This window comes from Calidris pugnax, unplaced genomic scaffold (genome assembly GCF_001431845.1).
Source record: "Calidris pugnax isolate Ruff unplaced genomic scaffold, ASM143184v1 scaffold70, whole genome shotgun sequence".
NCBI classification, from domain to species: domain Eukaryota; kingdom Metazoa; phylum Chordata; class Aves; order Charadriiformes; family Scolopacidae; genus Calidris; species Calidris pugnax.
The window spans coordinates 11,545,764-11,571,178 of NW_015090862.1; the positions used below are offsets into that span (position 1 = coordinate 11,545,764).

General features: G+C 42.9%; 2 protein-coding genes across 4 annotated transcripts in view; both read right to left on the bottom strand.

Moving 5' to 3' along the window:
- Positions 1-25,415, bottom strand: part of CEMIP (cell migration inducing protein, hyaluronan binding) — a 116,600-nt gene that overhangs the window by 89,451 nt on the left and 1,734 nt on the right. The gene's annotated exons all lie outside the window — the stretch shown is intronic.
- Positions 1-25,415, bottom strand: part of LOC106889519 (transmembrane protein 2-like) — a 58,574-nt gene that overhangs the window by 24,466 nt on the left and 8,693 nt on the right. Inside the window, exons 5-17 of the mRNA XM_014944619.1 lie at positions 25,079-25,248; positions 24,578-24,766; positions 24,052-24,221; positions 22,988-23,197; positions 19,007-19,212; positions 16,319-16,388; positions 15,542-15,670; positions 14,484-14,569; positions 12,989-13,120; positions 12,833-12,868; positions 11,849-12,001; positions 9,818-9,995; positions 4,327-4,542 (exon numbers count right to left, since the gene is read on the bottom strand). Coding sequence (XP_014800105.1) covers positions 4,327-4,542; positions 9,818-9,995; positions 11,849-12,001; positions 12,833-12,868; positions 12,989-13,120; positions 14,484-14,569; positions 15,542-15,670; positions 16,319-16,388; positions 19,007-19,212; positions 22,988-23,197; positions 24,052-24,221; positions 24,578-24,766; positions 25,079-25,248 — 1,945 coding nt within the window. The remainder of the gene's footprint in view (positions 1-4,326; positions 4,543-9,817; positions 9,996-11,848; positions 12,002-12,832; positions 12,869-12,988; positions 13,121-14,483; positions 14,570-15,541; positions 15,671-16,318; positions 16,389-19,006; positions 19,213-22,987; positions 23,198-24,051; positions 24,222-24,577; positions 24,767-25,078; positions 25,249-25,415) is intronic.

Below are 25,415 nucleotides of genomic sequence, written 5' to 3' on the forward strand. Positions count from 1 at the left end.
TTGGAGCAGAATATCTTGGTTTCTGAGAAAAGGTTTACTTACTTTCAAGTTTCTTTAACATTTCTTTTGTCCTGCTGTGCTCTCAGATGTCAAACTGGGGCAAAATACCTTAAAAATTAGAAGTTCAAAACATACCTTCTCCCCTTCTGGTTGTTTGACTGTTGAAAAAAAAGGTTGATTTCCCAGAGCAATAAATTTTCAAAAAAATCTTTCTTTCTCTAAAACATGCTAGAATGTTACTGACATCAGCAAAACTACTTTGATTTTCCACTGGTGTATACCAGACATGAAAATGGGACCTCTTCGTCAGAATACAGGCACTATTAGCTGAAAAATATCTTGCAGGCTTTTCCTTCCTCCCAATCTCTGGAAGGTGACAATCCTCAAGCATTGCAGGTACCCTGGGATTGTATGGTTTTGCCTGTGTTTAGAAAAGCACCGTTTGCTACCTACTGCATCTCTTACTTTGCATTTAGAAGCATTAGTAGCAAAAGCAGCTACACAGGCACCAAATACACACAGTACCTGCTGAAGGTGTATAGCTTGGAGATGCAGGATCAGTGCAATTGCAAACATTCCATGCAAGAACAGAGTTAACAGAAGTGGAATAATTTCTATTTCAACTGCCTGCAATACAGTAGTGACTAGGTGAACTGGTGAAAAATCAGCAGCATTTCCTAAAGTATGTTATAATAGCAAGGCATCCATTTTTTGTTAATTCAAAACTGACACTAATTCAGCCATGTGGCAGTCACTTATGACTGTCTAACACCTTTTTAACCTTATAAAAGAAAATAGCATTTACTGCCAAAAGCTCTGCTTATTTTAATGAAGACTAATACCAAACAAGAGAAGTTTCACAGTCTTTCCTGATGAGTTGCTGTGAAGTCTGCAAGGAAGCAGTAAGTGCACAGCTTCAACTGCCCAGTGGGAGCCAAGGCACTTGTCTTACAATTTCTATAAAAGCCAGAAATGGTTGAGGAATCTCATTTATATTTCAACAAGGAATGCAGGTGTTGAGGAGTCTCCAGTTCAGTGCAGTTGGAAATTTCACCCACCTACATGGAGAGAACTATGGGATGAACCTCTCCCTACATTTTTCTTTCATTACCAGCCCTTGCAACAGCTGAAAGTCAGGTTCATGGGACACTGAGGACATCAGCGCCCTGCTGATGAGTCTGAGTGACTCACAGAGGTTGCCAGAAGGTGTGCTGCCAACTCTTCTGATTTCCCTGTGAGTCTCCCTCTATTTACTGTTCTTCCTCAAAGCCTCACTTTATTTACATTACAACATGAGAGTTTCAGTTGTCATTAAAAAGCAAAGGGGTTGGTCTTGTTTAAGCAACACCAACCCTACAGGCTCCAGGATCGAAAGGGGAGGGCAAAAAGACCTGATAGTTCTTGCATGTGTAAATTTCATCATTTAAAACTGGTCTCAGAACCCTTTTTTTGGTAGTGAAAAGCAACATTGGAGCCAAAGCATGAGGCATTTCTTAGTGCTCGCTGCTGAAGGAAGGTCTTGGGCACCATGTGGGGAAGGTGGCATGATGCTCCTTGGAAATGGTGAGGAGGAAGGACCATGAAGAAACTGTAGGAAGGTGGGAATGTCAACTTAAGTTGCCAGATTAAAACACCCTCAGGAAATTCTGTCCTCAGTTTTTCTGGAGCTGAATATGCTGCCAGAGGAATAGGTTTTCCCCAGGCATTTCCTTTCCTAGGCAAATTGCATCCAGGAGAAGATGAGCATGAAAACTGAATGAAAGAAACCAAGCAGAAGGGAATTAACTGAACTCTAGACACTTTGCTCAGAAAGGATTTGCCTGTAATATTAGCTGAAGGACTTGGATCTCACTTTTCCATCCCAAGTAGCCCATCCCTAGGCTGATGGTCTTGGGCTCAGTTCAGCAGTAATACGAGAGTCACTATTTCCTTGAACTGAAAGGACATTTTCACCTGCTTGTGCTAGGGAAGAATAAAAGTTCTTGTCTACCAGAGCTGCATGAAAAGGAAAAGAAAAACAGATTTTGTAATAGAGTTGCTTAGATCAAATAAACCATCTTTCTCCATAATTGGATTCAGTCTTTTAGGCTTTTGATCTAAAATATGACATTCGGAATTTAGCACACAAACAAATCATCAGTTTGTCAGGGTGCTGAGAACCAGGGTTAAACTGAAATACTCCAACATATATACCCTCCAAATTAAAACACTGCTGCACGGGACCAATTTCTTCTACCCTATATAAACATAAATATATATATATATATATATGTATTTCCCTACCCAAAACCCATAAAGTGAAGCATTTAATATGAGCTTTACTCACCCTGCTGGATGCTGATTAGTTGAAAAATGCTGGTAAGTAACGGATCCCAGAGAAGCAAATGTTTATGCTTGCCTAAACCTAGCCAAGGAAATTTTCTATGGTGGAAAAACTGCCTCACCACATAGAGTGCCATAACCAGGAGGGTATTAATAGAAATGAAAATATAAATGCCTGCTTGTTTACAGTTCTGAATTTAACTGTTAGGTTGCCAGAGCAGAGAATATAATTTCTCTAGAGACACAGAGCGAAATGTAAGTGCCAAGCACAAAACCATAATTCAATGGGAGTGTTTCACAGGAGCCCAGTCCTGTTTCTGCCGAGTCAAGAGCAAACCAAGGGATGTAAGTCCAATGTCTAGACACTGAAATAGCAATTCCTGCTCTCTGCTGTGCAACTAAAGCAAATGCATGTACTTTTTTTGTTTAAAGAGACATGTAATCTGGATTTGTGTGTGCACATATTACATTGGCATAGAGGTCTCAAGGGTAATTGCATGCCTAAAAGTTTCATGCATGAAGTTCCTTGGAGAAAAGGGAGGGTTGTGTCTGACTACACAAAGATCAAGCCCACACTTTACTACACATCAGTGAAGCCACAGAGAAAGCACCTTCAGAAGTCTCTCAATGTGGAAAATCCATGAGTCTAGGTTGGATACCCATCCTGAGGTGCAACTGTAGGAAATCGGACTCTGCTAATCTCCAGGCTCACAAAATTACATGTTACGAAGGGAAACCTGACAGCCTGCTCCTCTCAAGGCAATTTTAATGCTGCCCAGTCCTCAGTGACTTCAGGCAGAGTTTCCTCCTGTGGCAATGCCTACTGACCCCCAATGAGACAGGAGTCTGCAGCACGCTCCCAAGTGCACAGAAGACTCTTAACAAACAAATAAGAAAATAAATAACACCTACTGTATCTCATGAACTCTGATCTTATTTTAAAATCACTTCATATTCTATTCTTGCCTTTCATATCCAGCAGTGCACCCCACTACAGTCTTTATTTGACAGTGCAGGGCTGTTCTCAGGGATTAGGAGAAGATAACGGTCCCTCCAAAAGCCACATCTTGTATGAGGGCTCCCAGTACCCACTCTCCAAACTTAAACCAAGTGGTGCTGTGTGTGACCTCCACACACAGTCTTAATATTTGGCTTGTGAAACACAGGTAGAGAGGAGACCTGGCAAGATGTCCAGCTGGAGTAACTGGAATTTTAAAACAGGCCTGGATTAATGAAGGAACAAGGAGAGCCATCTGCGGTATCTTAGAGGTGACTATGAAAGCTGTGGTGAGTCACGCATTTACAGTTATGCTCTATCCACAAATAAAGGTCTTGTTGAAATTTGAGCAACACAGAATGAACCACAATCTGATTTTGAGGTCATATTTTCCCTCCATTTACCATTCTCCTCCTCCTTTCTTTCCCTACTGAAAGGTTACCTGGTATTTGCAGCAATTTCTACCAAGGTACCATCTCAGCTAAGGTCTCTAACTCAAGCAGGATATAGAAAACTGTGATGAAAGTTAAAGACCACCCTAACCTAAGACTGGCCACTCCTCAGCCAGTGATTTCTGGATGGGAAATAAGTGTGAGTATGTCTCTCAACCACCCATTTCACCGTCCTGAAAACAGTGGGATGTATTAGAGGAGTAACATCTTCCATTACTGAAATTTGATTCACCAGATTTATCCACCAGAGCCCCATGACAGAGTGGACAAATGCCTGGAAGCAAGAACTAGAAAACACCAAACTTTCCCCAACTTGATTTCAACTTGCAGCTTCTTGTGGGCAATAAGAAGAGACAGGGCTCCTTATAGCCACAGGTTGCAGGCAGCGGCACGACAGAATCGGAATTGGGCGGATAACATTCAGAGGAGAAAATCATACCCAGTTTATTGCTCACCTCCTCTCGTACGGAGTGTTGAGTAGGTTTCACTCCATCACCCCTCAGCAGAGTACCTGAGGACACCCACCCAAGATGCCCAGCATTGTTGCCCCGTTACCTGTGCGAATTTCCCGGTGCACATCACCCCGTTCCAGCGCGGGACAGTGAGACACCCGGGATGACGCAGCAAGTAGTTGTCTGCTCTGCCTATGAAAGTGTCCGGGTAGCCTGTCACCGAGCCATCCAGGTCATGGAAGATAGACATTTTGTCACCGTCATTATCGTTGTTTCCAAACCATTGGCCCGATCTGCCAAAAAACACTTTCAGTCCAACCTAGCAGGGGAAAATGAGAAGAACAATAAGAAGAAGGACTTGGGTTTGTAGTATTTGTGACAGCCAAAACAGTGATACAGAACTAGAAAGCTCTAGTGTCTGAGTAAAGAGTTCTGTTTTGCCTTATCTATTTAGAAAAATTTCCAGCTGTCTTGGTTTTCCCCCCTCATTTCTTAATCCCAGCAGATATTTTCACAAAAATTAGACTTTCAGTTCTTTGAAATCCACCCGGATGACCATGTATTCCTTGAAATCACACAGCAATAAATTGTGTGGTGGCAAAAGGAAGAGGATGACTCAAAGGGTAGGGAAGTACTGGAAGATTATGAAATGTGCTGAGGAATATCACAGTTCTGATCAAATAAACAAAAATTACTAGATATTGGGTGAATTTTCTCATATATTTTCAATGGCTGTTCTAGGGGTTCTGTGAGTGCCATTTTTTCCTAATCATTCCCCTAAAACCTTATAAAACTCATAAAAGTGACAGCAATTCTCAGAATTGGCTCTTGTGCACATTCTAATATATCCCCTGAAGAATTTTTTATAGGAAAGAGAAATAGCAGGAAGCAGCATTATCCGCATTATGCACAGCTCTGTTTTCAACATTTTTCAGCAGCTAAGCAAAAGAATCTGTCCTGATATGAAAATCCAGCAAAACAAGGAAACTGCAGATGTTCAGCAAAAAAGGCATGGAATATTTTAACGTCTGCAGAGAAAATTATTATAGTGTGCAACCATTAAGTTCTGAAGTAATCAAGAAAATAATTACTCCAGGTCAAGCACTCTGAATGAATCCTGCAGCAATGTGTATAAAAGCAGACGGCATAAATAGCAACTGGATCATGCCGACTCAAAGGACTGTAATTTCTTCCATTTAGCCCAACTAATTTTAATTGGACTGTGCACATGAGTAAGAATTAGGGTCAGCAGGATTAGGCTGCAAGTTTACTAAGGGCTTTAAAGGCTTTATTTTAACAATAATAAACAGAACAGCTTAGGAGAATAGGAGGGTCATTGTGATTCTCAGTTAGATGGAAAGTCCCGTTGGCTTAAAAAGAATGACCACTGCAGCAAGAACTACTTGCAGAATAAAAGTCTTTATTCCTTTAAAATTAAATAAGAGCCTAAAACCATTTTTTCTGCCACCTTCTTTTCTGAGTCTCATAAACAAATACCTGAAGCAGTATCATTGAAAGGAGGCTCAAACACATGGAAATTTAATGTGTATTTTTGAGTGTTTTAAAACCTTTTCTAACTGCGTGGCAGGCAGGAAATTTTTGCCCAAAGGGCTACTTGGCAAAGTAGGAGGATCCCAAAAGCTGGTGTTTTTTTCTTTCATTTTAATTTATACAAGATATCCTAAAAAAATGTAAACACTGTGCTGCAGCTCAAAGCCTCTTTATAAATACGCTGTGACAGTGCACTTCTGGAGTTGCATATGGAAACAGGCACTTCACTGGGGAGGAGAACGAAGTCAGCTGTACTTCAAAACAAACTAAGGCACAGCCTTCCATTTAACTAACACTCTCAGTCTTTCCATCCAGCAGCAGTTAGTTTTGGTGCTAACGCCAATCTGATATCTAACATTCTCCTCTAAAAAAGTCCGAAAGTCAGAAACGAAATGGAAATGTTAATGAGCAGTGTCACTTCTTTTATAAGTCTCACGGTTACCTTACTTCTGTACCCTGAGGGATAAGGGTGCACTGAGTTTGCAGTTATAGCTATGGCAACATTCTTATTTTTTTTATCTAATTGAATACACATGAACAGAGAAAAGACTCAGCTGGTCAGGTATGTCCATGTGGAGCTAGGAATGTGCTAGAAGAGGGTGCAGAGACAGGTCATGTCTAGCTACCACACTACTATTCAGACACCTAATTTTCACTAGGTGTGGACTACCTGGGAGTGATATGGTAGGAAGGTTACTTGAATTACCTGTCTGAAGCTTGACAGGGAGACCTGACGGATGATGGTTACGTGAGTACGTAATCTCTTAGGAACATGCTAACCCAACCTGCCCAAAGGCAGCACATTGAACACAGCTGCAGACAAACCCTTAAGACTGCAGTGGAAAATGCTTTCTACATTAAAAAATTCATAACGTACTGGAAAACATCATAATAACTTGCGACTTTTTCTAAAATTCAAGTATTGGCACAAGCTGCTAAAAAACCCGTATCACTGGTACCATTTCAAGAAAACCATTTTCATTGTGAACCTTCCTCTATTTTACCACCGAAGGACTCTGCCTTCATTAGCATGGCTTTTACTCCAACGGAGTGAGGCAAGCCCTCACCCTGCAAGTTCCCTTTGGTCAAGAGTCTCTTTGGGGTTTGGGATGTTCTTTTCTGCCCTCTTTTTCAGAGGGCAACAGACTTGCACTTTAACTCAGTGTCTGCTTCTCTTTTTCCCATCAAGAACTAGTCGCAAATTTCTGCTTTGACGCAGAAACCCTGTGCTAAGACAACACGGGCTAAACATAGTAAAGACAACATCAGGAAGCTCCCATCTCTTAGCTAGCCAGGACTGCAATCCCATGGGAGTCGCTAGACCACAGCCAGGAGCCAGTTCTGGCCCCTCTGAGCTCTTCCGAGGACAGAAACCCACCCCACACAGACCGTTGAGATTTCTTTGGCACAAGTGATTTCAGAGATGCCATAGTGTTGGCACAGCTAGGAGTAGAATGGGCTTGAATCCACCCTAATCCCTAATCCACCCTGCTCCCCGCCGCAGGGAAAAATAGCCAGAGTGACTATTAGCAATGGATGTGAACTGGGATAGCTTGTGAGTTTCTGCACCTGCTGGAGGTGGCCTTGTTCATGGGAGCCCAAAAGGTCACATACAACCTCTTGCTCCTCACCTCACTCTACAGGAGCTGTGCATCAAAAAGGTGGAGGGATGAATAGGTTGCTATTTTATGACTAAAAGAGGTATGTCAGGTCCTCTTAAGAAATGATGCAGAAGTGTCCTGTTTGGGCATGGCTCTGTTCTGGACTGAGGCCATCTCCATTGGGCTCTCCAAGTCCTCCTGACTGACAGTAACCAGATCTACAGGAGACCACAACCATCAGTCATGCCCTCAGCAGGCTTAAGACCAACTACCACTTCCACTGCTTTGAAATAACATTTAAAAAGCAGATTTTTTAAAATAAAACAAACAAACAAACAAACAAACAAGCCTAGCAATAATGTTGCTATTGATAAATGCACAGATATCTTAATATGTGAGATTTATGTTTGTCAACAGAAAGGCAACTAGAATACTTTTTGTGGAGCATAACGTTTAGGTCTTCTGTTCTACTTGACTCCTATTGTTAATGCTGGAATTAAACAAGACCTGACTGGCTTTATAATTTTGTATTCTGACCAATCTGCTGATTAGTCTGATTAATTATACAATTACTCCTTCAGCATGACTAATAGTTTTGTCATCACTATACAACTTGCAGTAACATTTAATTTCTTCTTAAAAAACAACTGTTAAATGATTGTCCTTTAGGGAATTAGTACTTAGCTACCCTTTAAAAAGTAATAAAATGAAGCCTGGAGATGGAAAATTAATTAAAACAGCCTACAGGCTCTATCTTAACTAGTCAAAGACATATTGTCCCATACAATTAGCAACAAAACAATAAACTGTGGTCCTTTAAGTCTGAAATCAGATTTAACACATCTGGGTTCAATCCAGATAAAATAGAATCAAAGTGAAAAGTGCTGGGATGCAGGTGGTTACAAACATAAATGGTTTTTAAGTTGGCAAAACACCAAATTCAGAAATGGGTATTTCTTGTAAATGTACATAAATGAAATAATCATTGGGATAATGTCATTAGTTTTTATGTAAACGGCTGATTGTGTATTATTTTAATTTGCTTTGCAGAAGTATCTAGTAAGTCTTCAGACCATTTTTACCTTGAAAATCTCAGAACTTAAAGGTGCTGCAGTACTAAACAGCAGACCTCTCAGACAAAAAGTGCTGGGATATTTAACAGGCTCATTGGCCTCAAATGGTGTAACTGTATTAAAGAGCTGCATTTTCAGCCATTCAAGAGGTAATCATCCCCTCTGCTAATGTGCACAGATATCATCTGTCTGAAACCATTCTGTTGGACAGAGTCCTACACCCATTACTGGGTGAAAATTTCCACTCTACCAATCGAACCTTTTCCATCATATATTTTTCTCTAAGATCTCTTCTCTGGTTCCATGTTAATTTTCTCATTCGTGTTCCCTATGATAATCTTATAGCCATTTCTCCAAGGGAGGACATAAAGAAGATACAGCAAATTAGCCTTTATTTGTGTTCCAAAGCTCCCTAAAGCACTAAGGTAACTTAGATATCCTTACTGAGTTTTCTTTAGAGGACCAGTCAAGTGACTGCAATCAACATCATCCTTTCATGAAATACCCTCCTGTTGTTGGTCTAAAGTGTACCAGAGAGGGGACAGACAAACTAACTGCTTGCCAGAGAGAGTGATATTGGTCAATCCCAGAGCAATGGAAATTTTTCTCAAGAAAAAAGCCAAACCTCAAGCCAAAGTTACTACAGTTCATGGACATCCTAACAAGCATGGACCTTGTTCAAAAAAAGCTGAGAAGTTATGATCCCTGGGAGCGAGCCAGGTGGAATCTATCATTTCCCAAGTCAAGCACACAGGGTCACAATCCCTGCAGGAATCCAGGACAAGGACGGGAATTGCTCAGGATCCTACAGCTCCCGTCAAGGCAGAGGTACAGAGCCCCATTCTGCTGTCACTGCTCAAGGGAAGTCCCTATTGTGCTCAACAGGAATTTCACTGCTTGCTGACACCAGAAACTGGGCCATAGCTTTGCTTCTAAGTGCATTTGCTTATTTCTGTGTAAGAATTGTTTTGCAGCTTTCTGCCTCCTGACACCTCATTTGTGTTCTCCTCAACCTCTGAGGCCAGGTCCTTACCAGGTCCTCAGCATATGAAAGCTGGTAATGCTGCACAAGCTAAGAGTGATACCCTGGATTTTCTGTTTACAAGGTGAAATCTTCCTCTCATGCAGATTTTTTAATGTACATCTGCCCAGGCATAAGATACCTTAACACTTTACCAGCTTATAAATAACCTTCATTTAAAAAAAAAAAAAAAAGAAAAAAAAAAAAAAGAAAATGCGCTGTAAAGTGGATCAATGGTATGCACCAATGTAACAGGCATCACTACCTGGAAATTCCTGTTCTAGGATAGATCTCTCATCTCCTCTAAAAAATTGCACATCTAACAGCATACATTTCTACTTTACTTACAGTTTTCTCCATCAGGATCTGCGACACATTATTCTGGGGGCTTATCTGCCAGGAGTTTTTCATGAAGAACCCGATGGCACTTGAGTGTCTGTCAACAGTCGGGGTGAACTTCTTGAAAGTACATTTTGTCATCCTGACAGGCCCATCATAAATCTGGAATCCACGTATAGGGAATGTCCTGTGGGATTTAAGAACAAACACAGTCCTGCGTTAAAAGTTTGGGCAAACTCTGAGTCTTCTCCCGAAGTCACAGAAAGACATTAACAAGGAGCTAAACCACCTTTCCTTTCCCGAAACTGGGATCTGGATGCTCATCACACAGTTAATGAAAGATGAAACTCTGCTAAACATCCTCTCCAGAATAAGGCTCGAGATCCAAAAAAAATTTCTCATAAACTAGCCTAAGGTTTGCAAGCTGGGGTAAGGCAGTTCAAACCCTTTGTCATCAGCCACCCAGGGGTTCATCACCACAAGGAAGACCCAAAGGGCTGTGTGACAGCATTGTCATCAGGTTCCCTGCTCCAGGGTATAAGGGTTTCTCAGGAAAAGATCAGCATGACTGAAAAAATACCAGTCAGACTCCCTGGAGGCAAGTGTTTCCTTGGAAGCAAGCACCAAGTGATGCAGCACAGTTTCTGCTCTCCTTACAAGCCATTTCACAAGAGATCCCTAGGACCTAGCTCACAGCATTTCATACAGAAAAGCAATTTCTGCAGCACTGATCCATGGACATGTCAAGACATTGGAGTTGAAGGAGACACCACTGGAGTCACAGGTAAGGACCTGCCCCTTCCATCGTTTGTTTTGAGAAGGCGCCGAGTTCTGATTGGCCCCGGTTGTGTTTGATTAAAAGGTGGCCTGCATCAGCTTCTCAGACAGTGATGAAGCTGGCGAGTAGTGGCATGGAAGGGTAGGCCAATGCTTACTGAGTCCAGAAAGAGTTGTTCAGGCATGAGAGCCACAAAGTGGACATCACATGGGCACACAGGCTCTCTCCAGCCTGGGGGCCACTGAGGCCCAGATTTCCCTCCAGCCCTGATGTTTTTTCTTACTGGTTGGCTCCAGAGATCCAGAAACACTTTGCCAATGGGAAACACTGGGCAGAAACAGTGTTTCTTGACCAAATAATTCTTCTTCAATTTCCAGAGTTGTTATCCCTGCAGCCGGATCTGGTACAACCCCCACAACCCATTTTGCACTATGGCGTAATGAAAGGACAGATATCAGACATTTTGGCATGGTCCTTTCCAAGAGCACATTGCTTAACAATATCACAGATGATTAGACCTTGTTTGAACTGCAAAGGAGATTTTTCACAATTGCAATTAAAATAACAACACTGATAATAACTGAGGATAACTCTGATTATTCTTGCTGTCCTACACAGACCCTATTCCTGGGTTGCTTATGGCTGAGACATGCATGGCACCTCTGCTGAGAACTGCTTATTCGTTAATTTTATAACCCTCATAGAGGGGTTAATAACTGGTGAGCATCACCAAAAACATACATTAGGGTAATATTTAGGCTCAGGGAAGCACACCTTGCTATGGGGATGTGAGTAGGCACCGCAGTTGCTAGGCAGGAGGCTGTGCTGCTATCAAAACAGAAAATAGCATACAGCTATTGAAGGAGAAATAAGATGAAATAATGAAAAATGGTTTGTCCTTTGTCAAACTGGCCATGTTTGCCCAGCTACACCGACAGGAGGTACGGCAGCGTGGTGTATCCATCAGCTCGATGCTGTGCTACTGAAGCACTACACAAAAGCCATTTGGTGTCTTTCAGATCGTCTAATCCATTCTCCAGTGACTAATAAATTAAGCAGAAAATTAAATCAAACACATTCAGTCAAGAATGCTCTCAAGCTGTTGGCCTGAAGAGTGAGTTTATTTGGATGCTTATTATTTCTGGCCTGTACAATAATTTAAACACCCGGTATAAATTACTCCTCGGTAGTCACATTCATTCCTGAGGCTTTTCTTCTAGCTTATGCTAACACCAAGAAGAAATGGCAGAAGAATAACTCACTTGTTTCTGGGCAGCGTTCTGTATTCTCCATTTGCCCCTTTTCCCCAGTAGCTGTTTTGGCCTCCCTGGGAGCCAAAGTTGCTGCTTTCTCCAACAAAAACGGAGCGTGTAACCTCCAGGCTGGAGCCTTCGTCTGTCGGGAAAGTTCCATCACTACTAGCAAAGAAACACCAGGTAACTATGCAGCACAATGTAACTGATTAATTAACACTTTTAATTACATCACAGACATCTTAGAATTTCTTTCTGAATTTGGAAAAAAAGTGCATACGCTGATATAACAGCCTGTTTTAAAACCTCCTTAGAAACCAGCAAGTTAGTGCTGAGGTAACTTAGTGCTTAGGCATCACTAATACAGGTAACTCTGGGTAAAAGCAGCTCATATATATATATATATATTTATAAAAATAATTGCTCTACACTGAGTTCCTTTATAAATTTTTGGCTACATCCCTGAAGAAAGATCCAAATATCACTGATTCTCATTGCCTGCAGTGGTCTTTGGCTATGGCTTGGTTTTGCAGGTCTCTTGGAAAAGGGGTCGAGATGAGAGCGGTAGGAGCATGGTAGACACCAGCAGAGGAGGCAGAAGACCTGCTGTGCCACCACATGGGACCATCCCAGCCACCCTGCCCCAGCAGCACATGAGCTATGGGCAATGTTGCTCCACTGGGCTAGAGCAGAAGAAAAGTCTCCCCAAATGCAGAACCAGATGTTTAGTCTACTGGTTCAGGACCTACCATCCAAAAGGAAATATTCAGCAATTATGATGTATTCCCCAGACATGCCGAGGCAAAGAGAATGAAAGGCTAAATTGCCCCTTGCATTAACGGCTGTGTAGGGAAGACTTGATGTGGTCTGGGAGGGAAACATGAGGTTTTTTCGTGTCTTACAGGAATTACCAGGGGAGTGTCTCAGGTTCCATTCCTGAGCCTCTTACACTGGGGAAAAAAAACTGGATGAAGGCCGATTTTAAGAAATTACCTTGCCAGAGTGAGTCCAATTCCATTGTCTGAAAACCTGGGACAGAAGAAACACAAGGGTGTAAATGAGGAGGAATGTCTGCAGTGAATTTGGCCTACAGACCTATTTATGTCTGCCATGAGGGGAATGATATAACACGTAATTACAGTAACCTACCCTGAGTTGCGGAAAATAATGTCGCCGCCCCTGGCCCAGGCCCCATGGTCATTATTTTTAAAAGCAATAAGACCATCAATCACGGCAGGAACTCGCGGCTTTTCAGGATCAGCATCTTGATGTGGGCGAAACCTGAAGCAAGGAGCTTAGTTAATGGGGCACAAGAGACACAGGAACCGACCTCAGACAGAGGAGGCCATGCCTAGCAGACCTCGTTTGGCTTCTAAATATCATTGTGAAGGGCCTAAAGAGGCGATATGCCCTGGATCAGAGGCAGGCTATTAGCCTGATTTCATCTCTGTGCTTTGGTACAAAGCAGAAAACAATAAACATTCATAATGGTGAAATTCTGGCTCCAGTGAAATCAACACGAGACTTCTCACTAGACTTCAATGGGCCCACTGCTACTCCTTAATTTGATTCAGTGTAATTTAGAGGCATAGAAAACATTTTTCCCAGGTCCCTTGGGTCCTTTTGTAATTGTCCTTACAAGGCCCATTGAGAATCCCTGGACTGATGCTAGAAAATCAATGAGGTGTTTTCAAGAATCTCATTCAGCAAAGATAACGGAGTAATTGGATGCTTTTCTTGCACGTGCAGACCAGACCTCCATATGCTTCTGTCTCTGCTGAAAGAGAAGCTGTCATATGAAAAGGAGATTTGCCCTGGGAACTGGGCACTTCTCAATTACTATTCCATTACTAATAGTATGGCTATCTCTTGCCACATTGGCTGTTAATAGTAGATTTGTGCCATGTTTGGAAAAAAAGTACTTTTTCTGAGTCTACCCTCCCCTCCTCTTCTTCCAGCTGGTGTACTAGGGGAAGTGCTTCCTCAGTGCCCAAGGGGATGACCCTGGCAGGAAAGTCTCACAAAGGGACACAAAATCACCCTTTCCCTTCACCCATATGGGAGCATCATATGTGGCTTTGACAGGGTATGGTGGAGGAGGAAAAAAGCCAAGACTTGGCCAGAAACAGTGGCTGATTCCTGCCACATCCTCCTCACATAGACCCATAGGGCTGCAGTAAATAAGAAAATGGCCTTGATTTATCTGCTTCCACTCTGTGAAAGGAAGCTCAAAGATTTTAAAGCAGCTGACAGAAAACTTTGAGGCTACTTTACTTTCCTCATTAATCCTAAAGCAGTCTCAGCAGGCTCTTACATCGTCTTTCAGATGTAAGTTCTCCTAAGTAATTAATAAGAAATGCTGGAGTTTACAAACCCACTAACGGAACAAGGGGATCTGGCTCCCCTTTCACGTGCTTCACTGCTTAGTCCTCATAACCCCAAGTGCACGTGTGTCACCTTTGATCAGCAGTAACACAAACAATTCAGCGCATAGCTATGAACTATTTGCACATCAGATATAGCTTGTGTGTTTTTTTTCAGATGCTCCAGCCATAATGAGGCATTAATGATCTGCTAAATACAATGCAAAAGCCAAGAAGCAATACAACTATCCAAAATACTTAGCCATACAGCATATGCTTACCTGGCATTATCAACAGTGAGATACTCTCTGGGATCTTCAGCGCTGGCTCTCGTTGTCTTTACTCCTTTTCCAATAAACAAACCAGCCTGAAAATGCACACGACTCCAATTATTTTAGCAGAGACCAGAGATCCCAGATTTTTATCAATGAACGTGGGCAGCCAGTGCGTGCAGGCACAGCGAGCACCGGAGCCTGGGCTTTCTCTTCCCTTTTGGTGTCCCTTGGCTCAGCGTGACATTAGCTTAGGCTGGAGCAGGCTGGAGTCAGGACAGAGCCTGCCCTGCCATGTGTTATACATCATCATCTTGGGCTGCCTCCTGACCCAAAGCAAGGCACTGAACTCCCACTCTCTCCCTCACAGAAAGCAATAAGGGACTCTGCCAAGCTCTTGATAACTTTTTGGAAAAAGAGTGCTGTTAAGAAGTAAGGCTTTAAATAAAGAGTGACGAGTCCCCCGACAGTCAAAAGAGAACATGAGCAGCCATAGCCAAGTTAAAGACATTGGGCTAGAGCAGCAGCTGTCATGGACCAAGATGTAAAATATACAAGGCACAGAAAACAGCACTGATTTCAATCTAGAATCCTGAGAAATAAGTTAAAAATACTTTTTATGGTTAACAGGCTACGTTTTCATGTCAACAAGAGGAAAGTGTTTTTCTTGGAATTACCCTCACTTTTCAAAGGTGACGAGCAGGCCCTGGCACAAACAACTTCTGCTCATCCCCCTATATCCTTGCACCGCTGTGGCCAACGGCAGTGCTCAGTGTCCTGCTTGTCATTCCTTAAATCTCAGTTAGTAGTAGGTGTACTTACAGCCTGAGGACATCCCCTCTAATATAGGCATCTAACTGAAATGGGAGCCTCCATTCTGTTCAGCTCCATTTTTAATCATTAGAAAGAGTATCACCCCCAAATTTTGATTTTCTCTTGATATAGTGTTAAAATACCATTATCGGAATGTAAGATAACCATGACCATCTGATTTCAGAGCACTACACACAGTCAGCCCCAAGCCATGTTATTATATTGGCAGTAACATATAAAAATCATCCACGTGCCTTGAAATTGGAGTGGACTCTGTTGTTGTAAAATACTCCCAAGGGGGTATGTTCAGCCTGTCCCTCTGGATATTGCCCCTCCGACTGTCCGGTGGGAACCCGGTGGAAGATGTACCATATCCCGACATCCTAAAAGAGAAAGGGAGATTCAAGAAATGGGATAATACAATTAATGATACAGTTTATCTTGAGGATTTAGGATTTCCCACTATGCTGACCCGATTCCTAACCTGAGCCTGCCAAACACACACAAGCCTCAGGGGACACACACCAGCCCATGCTCTTACACTTCCCAACTTATCCTTTGGCTGCACAGTGGAGCCCCAGGGCACACACACAGAGGTTCTAAAAATACATATATTGTGGGTAAAATTCAGGTGGTTTATCAGAAAACATAGCCTCCTCTACACAGGCACATTAAAAACAAATATGATCTGGGTAAACAGAGATAATCAGGAGAGAGTATATATTTATATATACAAACATAAAATTTTATTGGTCATTTAACTATTAGCTACTAATAAAAATCAGTGTTGGCTAACAGGCACCACACACCATTTCCAGCCACAGTTGTGAGAGAAATCACTCTCAGACATACCAGTGTGAGAACAGCAGGCAAACATTTAATTTGTTCTTAAGAGAGACAAAGGTCACTGAGATACATATCCAAATTTTACGGTGACTTACTAAAAATTCATTGCCCTCACCCTAGTGACATCAATAATAGTAGAATATATGGGAACTGGAGGCAAAGCCCTTGCTGTTAAATGATTTTACCTGAGCACCAGCTGCTGCATTCCCTATTAAGTTGTTGTTTGGGTTTGCAATCCAGAATGTGCTGACAGCCCTGAAAAATCAAAATCAAAATGATCCTAAGCAGTTACCAAACAGGAAGGGATACATTTTCATAGCACTGCACTGGACTTAAGCCACAACTCTCCTATTGACTTTAAAACTCCACACAACCTTTTAATGATACTCTTTAAGGAAAAGAAACCATCTAGTGATGTCAGAAATGCTCATTTATGGAGCCACATGCTGAACCTATTGTAAATTATATGAGACTGTTAACACAAAATCCACGCTCTGTTAAAGGCAGTTTAAGGAAACCCTATGTCATTTCTTTTTTTTTTTTTAAGCAGCTTTGGAAAATGTCTGAAAAGTGCACTTCTGGTTTGGTTTTGGGAACTTCAGGGGCAACGGCAAGACGTATGGGATTCTCTACGGATTTATGAAGCTTCAATGTGGAAAACAAAACAAATATCCTTGCAAGCTGCAAAAGGCTTGTTAAGAAGGAGATTAAGGAGATACTAATTTGACTTTTGTTCAAATAAGGAGTTTTTCTTTAGAGGGAATATCCGTAGTGGAACAATCAGAAGCCAGATACAGCTATGAAAATATTATCATCTGTTGTCTTACTTCATTTGATAATATCTTTTGCAGTAATAAAGACCACATGTAAAAACACTGTAAATCTTTTCTCATGAGCATACCAATTAATTTGATCATTCTAAGCAGAAAATCTCAATATTTTTTTGTCCACCCTAACTATTACATAATCAAAAATCCACACTCCTTTGGATTAGCAAAACCCCTAAATAGGTGCAAAATGAATCTGTATTAACAATACAAGCAACCTTAGCATTTCAACAACAATAATCATAATTAATTCTGTTGGATTATTTGCACAAATTAAAATATGTAGGGTTCAGCCACTGGATCCTTTTCCAGAAAATATGAAAATACAGATTTCCTTGGCTAAACTATGTTCTTGCTCACAAACAGTAGCCTGCCAAGTACTCGCATCCCCCAGGTCACAGCTAATCAGTCTCCAAAACAGAGGCTAACTTGGGCTATGTTCTTGCTCACAAACAGTATCCTGCCAAGTACTTGCATCCCCCAGGTGCCCACGTCACAGTTAATCAGTCTCCAAAACAGAGGCTAACTTGGGTCAGCTATAGCAGGATATTGGTTATTGTTAAATGATGCTTTCCATAGTTTATGCTAATGTCTACATTCTCACTAAATCTCCTGATGCACTTTAGATATTCATCCACTATCATACTATTGACCGATTTGCTCTAGATGCTCCAGTCCCACAGAATCATAGAATCATCTAGGTTGGAAGAGACCCTTGGGATCATTGAGTCCAACCAATCGAATCCCAATACAGCCCTGGGGAATAAAAGGCAAAATTTACTCTAGATTATCCAGTCCCAATACAGCCCTGGGGAAAAAAAGGCAAAAACTCACTTTCTAGTGAGTGATATTTTTGCCAGCCTATACCAGGCCTGAAGTAACTTGTATCAGAAAAACTTTGTGGAGCCTTCAACATCCTACCGAATCCCAATACAGCCCTGGGGAATAAAAGGCAAAAATTCACTTTCTATACCAGGGCTGAAGTAACTTGTATCAGAAAAACTTTGTGGAGCCTTCAACATCCTACTTAACAAAAATATTGAAAGGGGTTCAGAAAGAAACAAAGTGCTCTAACTTATTTACAATTCTTAGGATACAGCAATAGGAATAACCAGCAGCAAATACTCCTTGCTTAGAATTCATGCAGGTGTTAGCAGGTATCTTCACACGCAAAACATGGTCAAATAGCTAAATTACCTTAAAATGAGAAACGGTAGAAAAAGCCACAACTTTTAATTTAATTTCAAGTAGCACCTTTCAAAAGTTTTACCACAGCGTTCTTTGGGACTCAGCTACAGAGCCCAATGTAAATGCAGAGCTTGAGTCCAGCTCTGGGAGCACTTACATGCAGTCGGTGCTGGGCACAGGAAGGTAATCCCCATAGACGTGGCTGCGGATGGCGAGGCACGTGGCCTCATTGCGATCCGAAGGCAAGATCGTTCCCGACCTCGTCAGGAGGCCCAAGTTGTGATGGAACGTGTTGCGTTGCTCTGTCCCATCTTCAAGGAAGAAGCAGTGCCCCAAAGTGTCATAGCCAATAGTGTCTTTTACCTGGAAAAAAGTATAGAGGCCATAGATCGCAATGCTAACAGCAGTAGGAGCTGTAACTGATATGCTTTGCTTATCAATAAAATGCCAAAATGCACATGGAGTGGTTTTGCCACCCCTCTGCACAGTGAGCAGCACATCCATAGGCATCCATCCTGGATGGAGCCTTCAACATCCTACTTAACAAAAATATTGAAAGGGGTTCAGAAAGAAACAAAGTGCTCTAACTTATTTACAATTCTTAGGATACAGCAATAGGAATAACCAGCAGCAAATACTCCTTGCTTAGAATTCATGCAGGTGTTAGCAGGTATCTTCACACGCAAAACATGGTCAAATAGCTAAATTACCTTAAAATGAGAAACGGTAGAAAAAGCCACAACTTTTAATTTAATTTCAAGTAGCACCTTTCAAAAGTTTTACCACAGCGTTCTTTGGGACTCAGCTACAGAGCCCAATGTAAATGCAGAGCTTGAGTCCAGCTCTGGGAGCACTTACATGCAGTCGGTGCTGGGCACAGGAAGGTAATCCCCATAGACGTGGCTGCGGATGGCGAGGCACGTGGCCTCATTGCGATCCGAAGGCAAGATCGTTCCCGACCTCGTCAGGAGGCCCAAGTTGTGATGGAACGTGTTGCGTTGCTCTGTCCCATCTTCAAGGAAGAAGCAGTGCCCCAAAGTGTCATAGCCAATAGTGTCTTTTACCTGGAAAAAAGTATAGAGGCCATAGATCGCAATGCTAACAGCAGTAGGAGCTGTAACTGATATGCTTTGCTTATCAATAAAATGCCAAAATGCACATGGAGTGGTTTTGCCACCCCTCTGCACAGTGAGCAGCACATCCATAGGCATCCATCCTGGACCTAACTCAATCTCCGTGTGGTTTGCATAACTGCAAGCTGATCTTCTTAGATACCAAAACTGCTATTAAAATTACTCCGAGGAAGGTCACATGCATAATTAAAGGAAAATTGCAAAATAGTGGATTTAAACCTGCCCTCAGCTGTAGGAAAGAATATTCAATTCAGTGTCATGGAGTAAATATCTGTAAAGATAAGCGTGTCTCGCATGATAAAGAGTTAGTCTGGTTAATCCAGAAATTTTCATGACTGCAACATTTCCCAAATAAAATAAGAAATTCTTTAAAATGCACCATTTGAGATAATTTATGTTAACGAGGTTTCTGTTCTTTCTCCTCCACTCAGAAGGTGCAGGGCCACATCACTCCTGTAATGATCAGCTTGGGCAGAGATGGTATTTCACTCTTTCAGCCTATTTAAGATTAACTGACATGCACAGGGATATTGGCATTAAAGCCTAATTTGGCCAAGAGGACTTAGCACAAGCCTCCTTTGATGTACAGTCTTATGAAGACAAATTCAGAAATCCTTCTTTTAAATGTAAATACTAAAATAGGTTAGTTAAAGTATCAGCTATTCGTTACTAAGTCTTACTGAAACCTAACTTTGTACTCCAGTGATCCCTGTCAGCAAATTTATTCACTCTTCAGGCATACAAAATTCCTGTTGACGTCAGAGTTATGTCCCTGTAAGACTGCAAGATTAACTAATATTAACCTACTTGGTTATTTCCGTATACAGAGGGACACTTGGAGCAAATCCATTTCAGATTCATATCCTGTGGTTTCCGTAATGGGCTGGAACCCTACATAACATCTGGAGTCACAAACAGTATAGTTCCCATAGGTATATCTCTACTGGATTTCATTGTTTTCCTGGCAGTCACCCCTCAAACTTCTCAGCTGCTCCTCCTGTTTCTGTCCTAATGAGGTGTTCAAGAGAGAGTTAAAAATAAGGCACAGCGCAACCAGGTACCCAACTCCTACCCAGAACAGCTTTGGAAAGCCACTGAGAGCCTGCAGGTGCAGCAGCTTGGGGTGAGCCACAAGGAGGACAGCAGAAAAGTTACATGCAACGACACTGAACTCATCCTGACCAGCTGAGCCTCGGAAGCACAGATAGGAAATGGATTTAGATAAAAATGCAGGTGTCCTTGCCAGCCTGCTAAGAACAGTAAGCCTGGCTACTTCTATCCTTCCGAATGATGGGCAGAAGCTGTGCTAAGGAGGCCATGGGAGACTATTTCTGGAAAGAAACTGTAACAGCAAACCGCCTGCTGTCTTAAGCAGCGTTGCAATTGTAGAGTTTCGTTCTTCTGAATTTAGCTGAAGTTTGGCTAATCTGTGCTTCAGACAGCTGTGTTAAAAACCAGCCTTGTATCCAAAACGAGATCTTAGCTTTAATTAATATGATTTGCCACAGCTTCAGAAACAAGTGGCAGCCTGGAAAACTTGTGTACACAAAACTATATTGATCACAAACCAGAAATAACATAATTTACAGCTCGCTCATGTGTGCACTGAAAGATACAGGTCCATGCCACTAGATTACAACCCCAGTACCTGATCAATTCATATTGCAGACAGAAACTAAAAGCCTGGAAAGGAGAGCCCACCTGTGGCCCTGCGACAGCAGCGTGTTACTGTAAGTGTCACCATGAAACACTGCCCACCACACAGGCTACAGCCCCGCTGCCGTGTCCAACACCAGATGATTGAGATGCCTCTAAACACTGAATTATATATAGTTCAGCAACACAATATAAGTGACCTTTACGGGCTGCAACGTTAGACATGAAACTACAGCAGTCTGTGTGCGCCTGACGTGTGCCAGGGCAGCAGGGGCACGTCGCAGCCTGCTCCCCAGCCACGGCGAGGAACCCAAGCTGTGCGTGCCACCCGCTGACAAAGCAGCACCAGGCTGGCACCCGGGAGCAGCAGATGGGAGAAGGGCCTGGCAGACAGCACCGCATGGCCCGGGCACAGCAAGGCACAAACCACCTCGCTCCCGCAACGTACATCTACGATTACATCCCCTAAACCCTCCAAACAGGAGAGGGAAAAACCACCTCTCTGGTTCGTTCTGGCTCAAGGCTGAAGTTTCATAATCTGAGGCTAAAACATCTATGTAATTTAAACTGCCTTGCTCTCATAAACACACTCTTCTCTGGAACTGTAAATTATTTTTATTTATCTTAAAGCAAGGGGTTTTATTACATTTTAATCACTCTTTATCTTAATGACTGTATTGAAACCACATGATTCTTCTGCAGAATGACATATTTAATCTTTGTTATAAAAGCTGTTCACTGATTCAAAGCCCTCAGCAGTCAGATGCGGCAGGGGGAGGGAGCTGGATCTCTCACTTGGATTCTTGATTCCACAACTAGTTCATCCCACACATCCAGATAAACCCATGACAACCTCACTTCTGAGAAAGAGCAAGAGCATACACCATTCTTCTCAGGACTAATATCAACACAAGGCTTAATTTTTCATCCTGGGCATCTTCCTTCAATTCCAGAGGTTTAATACCCATGAGAAGAGAAAGCAAATTGAACCATATCCTCACAGACTGGACAAGTCTCCTACCACTTAAAGGCTCTGTATGCAAAAGGAGGCTCTACAGCCAGAGTAAATCATGTATATGAGAAGGCAACCAGTAATTTTGGGAGATCTGGACAACACAAACCCAGTTTAGGGTATATGAAAAGCACTCCCAGTCGTACAAGCCTAACATCACATTTTCATGAATATATCCTTTCGGGGGAACCCTTTCAGACAAGGGTCCCAGCAGAGTGCATCTGGGCTGTGTCATACACAGCTTTATGTCCAGGGTTGAGAAAAATTTGTCAGGACAAAAGTGGGAGGCCACGGGTAGTTCAGGGAGTATCGCTGCCTGAGCACACACCAGGTGAATGAGGAAATGCCCACGGACACCGAAACGCCGTTCAGGGTCCTGCAGAGCACACAGCAGTTGGGCGTGTCAGGACTGGAGCAGGAATCTGTCTTTTTTCCAGCTGAGACACGTATGGCTTTTTTGTGGTTTGGTTTTGGTTTTTTTTAAGTTCCTCTCCACAATGCCCTCTTGAGGATCTAGGTCAAAGCCAAGTTCCTGAGGGCTTTCCTGGCACTGAAGCGACCGTTTGGGTCTGTCCCTCTCATATTTCATCCCATTTGTCATATGAATATTTCTGGATATATTTCACATTGCCCTGACTTGAACAACCCCTCTCTTTTTTTTCTCCTCTGCAAATTAAAGGTCCATTGTTTCCGTCAGGTCCAGTAAAGGTCCATTGCTTTCAGTTTAAATGAAAGCTCCTATTATCACAAACTGTCCAGAATAACCATGGCAAAGATCTCACTATATCTGATGACACCATTAATAATATTAATTAGACAAAACTAAGAACCTGAAATTCTTCTCAAATTGCTGCACTGCCAGAGCAACAGTCCCAACCCAAACACCAGTCAAGTGAAGTTGACAAGTCAGGACATTTCTTGGGGAAAAGGTGCCTTGTTTCAATATTCTGATTTATCTTTGCATCACAAAAGGCTCTTACTGTTTAGCAGTGCCTAAGCAAAGAAATTAACTTGGTACTAATAAAATATGTCTCCTACCAGCAGGCCATGAGTTCCATGTATGGCAACACACCTAGAGAAGCAGTGGTGGATAGCCAGGTTATCGAGGTAGGTTGGGCGTTCGTATCCTCCTCTCTCATCCACATCCTCAGCCAGGTGAAAATGCACGGGGTAACTGCCCAGGATTTGCTGCCCCATGTTTTTTAATTCCACTCCTGACATGTGAACGGAGCGAAAATTCCTTAGGATCTGTTGAGACAAATGTAGATCCAAGTAAGGCATTACAGTATAAACACACGCAAAAAGCAAAATGCTTTTCTTTCTTTTTTTTTTTGTTTGGGTTTTTTTTTCCCCCCTCTCATTAGGCAATACACTTGCAGACTAAGCCAGGGCCTGATCCCAAGAGGAGGTGCCCGCTCCCTGCTCTGAGTCATGGCAGGGCAGCACCTGCAGAACACAGCTACAGGCACGGGGCTGCCACGTACAGCTGCCAACCCCCCCGTGCAGCGTTTAGCAACAGCAGTGTGTGACACAGCTACGGGCAAGGTGCTCCTGCCAGCTACATTTACCACCAGGCTCTGTTTCCTGGCAACTTCCTCTCTCTCAAGTGATTTTAGGTGAGACCTGCACAGCTCCCCAGTTTCCACCAAGTGGTAGAGGAGCCGTTCTACACAAAGCCCCTGCAACAGCAAGGCTTTGCACCTCCACCAAGAACATGTGGGACAAGCAAGAGGAAGCAGAGCACGACAGAGCAAGACCCAGGGCTTCTCTGAGCCATGATGGGAGCAGGTCGGCTCTGCAGGAAGCACAATTTCTCCAGCGGCATCTTGCAAACTGTGCAACTTCACACTGACCCTACTGACAGGGATGCTGCTGAAGAACCCCCTCTAGCCCAGGGAAGGGGACATTTTTGCATACATGGTGAACAAAAGGGCACAGCCTTGTTGCAAGTCCAGTTTTGCTAAAAAGACCAACAAACATTTCCTTCCTTCAGAGACAACCCTGGACCCAATGGCAGTTCCACGCATTATATTGCTTGTTTACAAGCCAGGAAAGGAACTCTTTGAAAGCACCTAGAGGCATGTGCATGAAAAATTACTCACTTTAATATGTCCTCCAAATGTGTCAAAGGAGAAAAACTGGCATTGATTTTGTCCATAACAGGAGTCTTCCATTTCTCCTTGAATAAGTATATTTCTAGTCAGAAGACCAACCTCTGCCCTCATATCAACGCCATCTATGACTTCTCCAATATGAAGATAAAGTGGGCTGCCTGTGGAAATCAGAAACCTCTTCATTCAGGGTGAGCACACGTCTTCATTACGGTATTGTTCTAGACAAGTGCATGCCTTTAATTTAAGCAATCACAAAATTCATGGACATGCCTAGTTGTTGTATTTGATCCCAGAGGAGATCAACATTTCCCCTGGTTTTGACAAGAAACTGCTGCCTCTGGTCAAACTTCAAAGTCCCAGTGTAATACTGGGGCATTCAACTCTCATATGACAAGTGTCTCTGTGTTTACGGCACAAAAACTAGCTAAAAAGACAAGTAAATGTAAATGTAGAACATAAAAGACAAGAAAACAATTTTTTATCATAAAGAGTGGCTTAAAAAGAAATTTCATACCATCAATTTTCACTTGATTACTTTTACATTCAGGGCAAGGAAGGAGATTAAACTCTTCAGCCTGATGCATAGAATAATCTGTACTGGCAACGACAATCCGGTCACCAGGTAACCAGCTGGTAACCTCGTCCACCAAATGAAGAATTATTCCTTTAGACACTTCCACTTTAAATCCATTATGAGGCACCCCTGAAAAACGAAGCAATCAGTTATTTTTACAGTTACACACAACCGAATCACGCAGTTAGCCAAAGCGCATACCAGGTTAGTTTTTACCTAGATGACTCTATGTGTGACAGAAGTGCTCCAGCCTTTAAATATGTCAGTGCCATCTCTTTGTGGGCAGCTAAAACGTTACTTTGTGAGAGCAGTGCTGTTAGTGTGCTCACCTCCACGTGAGCAAAAACCACAGTATTGGTCTCATCGCCGGGTTCAGTTTCCTGGCAGCCAAAAAGCAGAGCAAAGCGACAGAAGACGTGCAATTGTCGGGGAAGACTAAACCTTTTATCCATCCACTGAAAGCGGTGACAGTAAAACGGGTGCCGTCGTAGGTGAGGAAATCCCTTTGGGCGACGGCAAACCCCGTCGTTCCGTCCCCGTGGTACTCCCGCTTCTCCTCCGCCGTGGAGCCCCCATCCCCGCCGAGGATCCCCACCAGCGCCCAGGGCTGCCTGGAGGAGACGGGGAAGGAGCAAAACGAGTGACATCCCCACCTCTCCATCCCCCGGGCAGCGGGGGGCAGGTCCCCCCTTCTCCCTCCTTCTGCCCCCCGGCCCCGCTCCCTCCCCGCCGTCGGGGCGAGCCCCGGGCGGGCTCGGCGGAGCTGTCCATGGTGGCG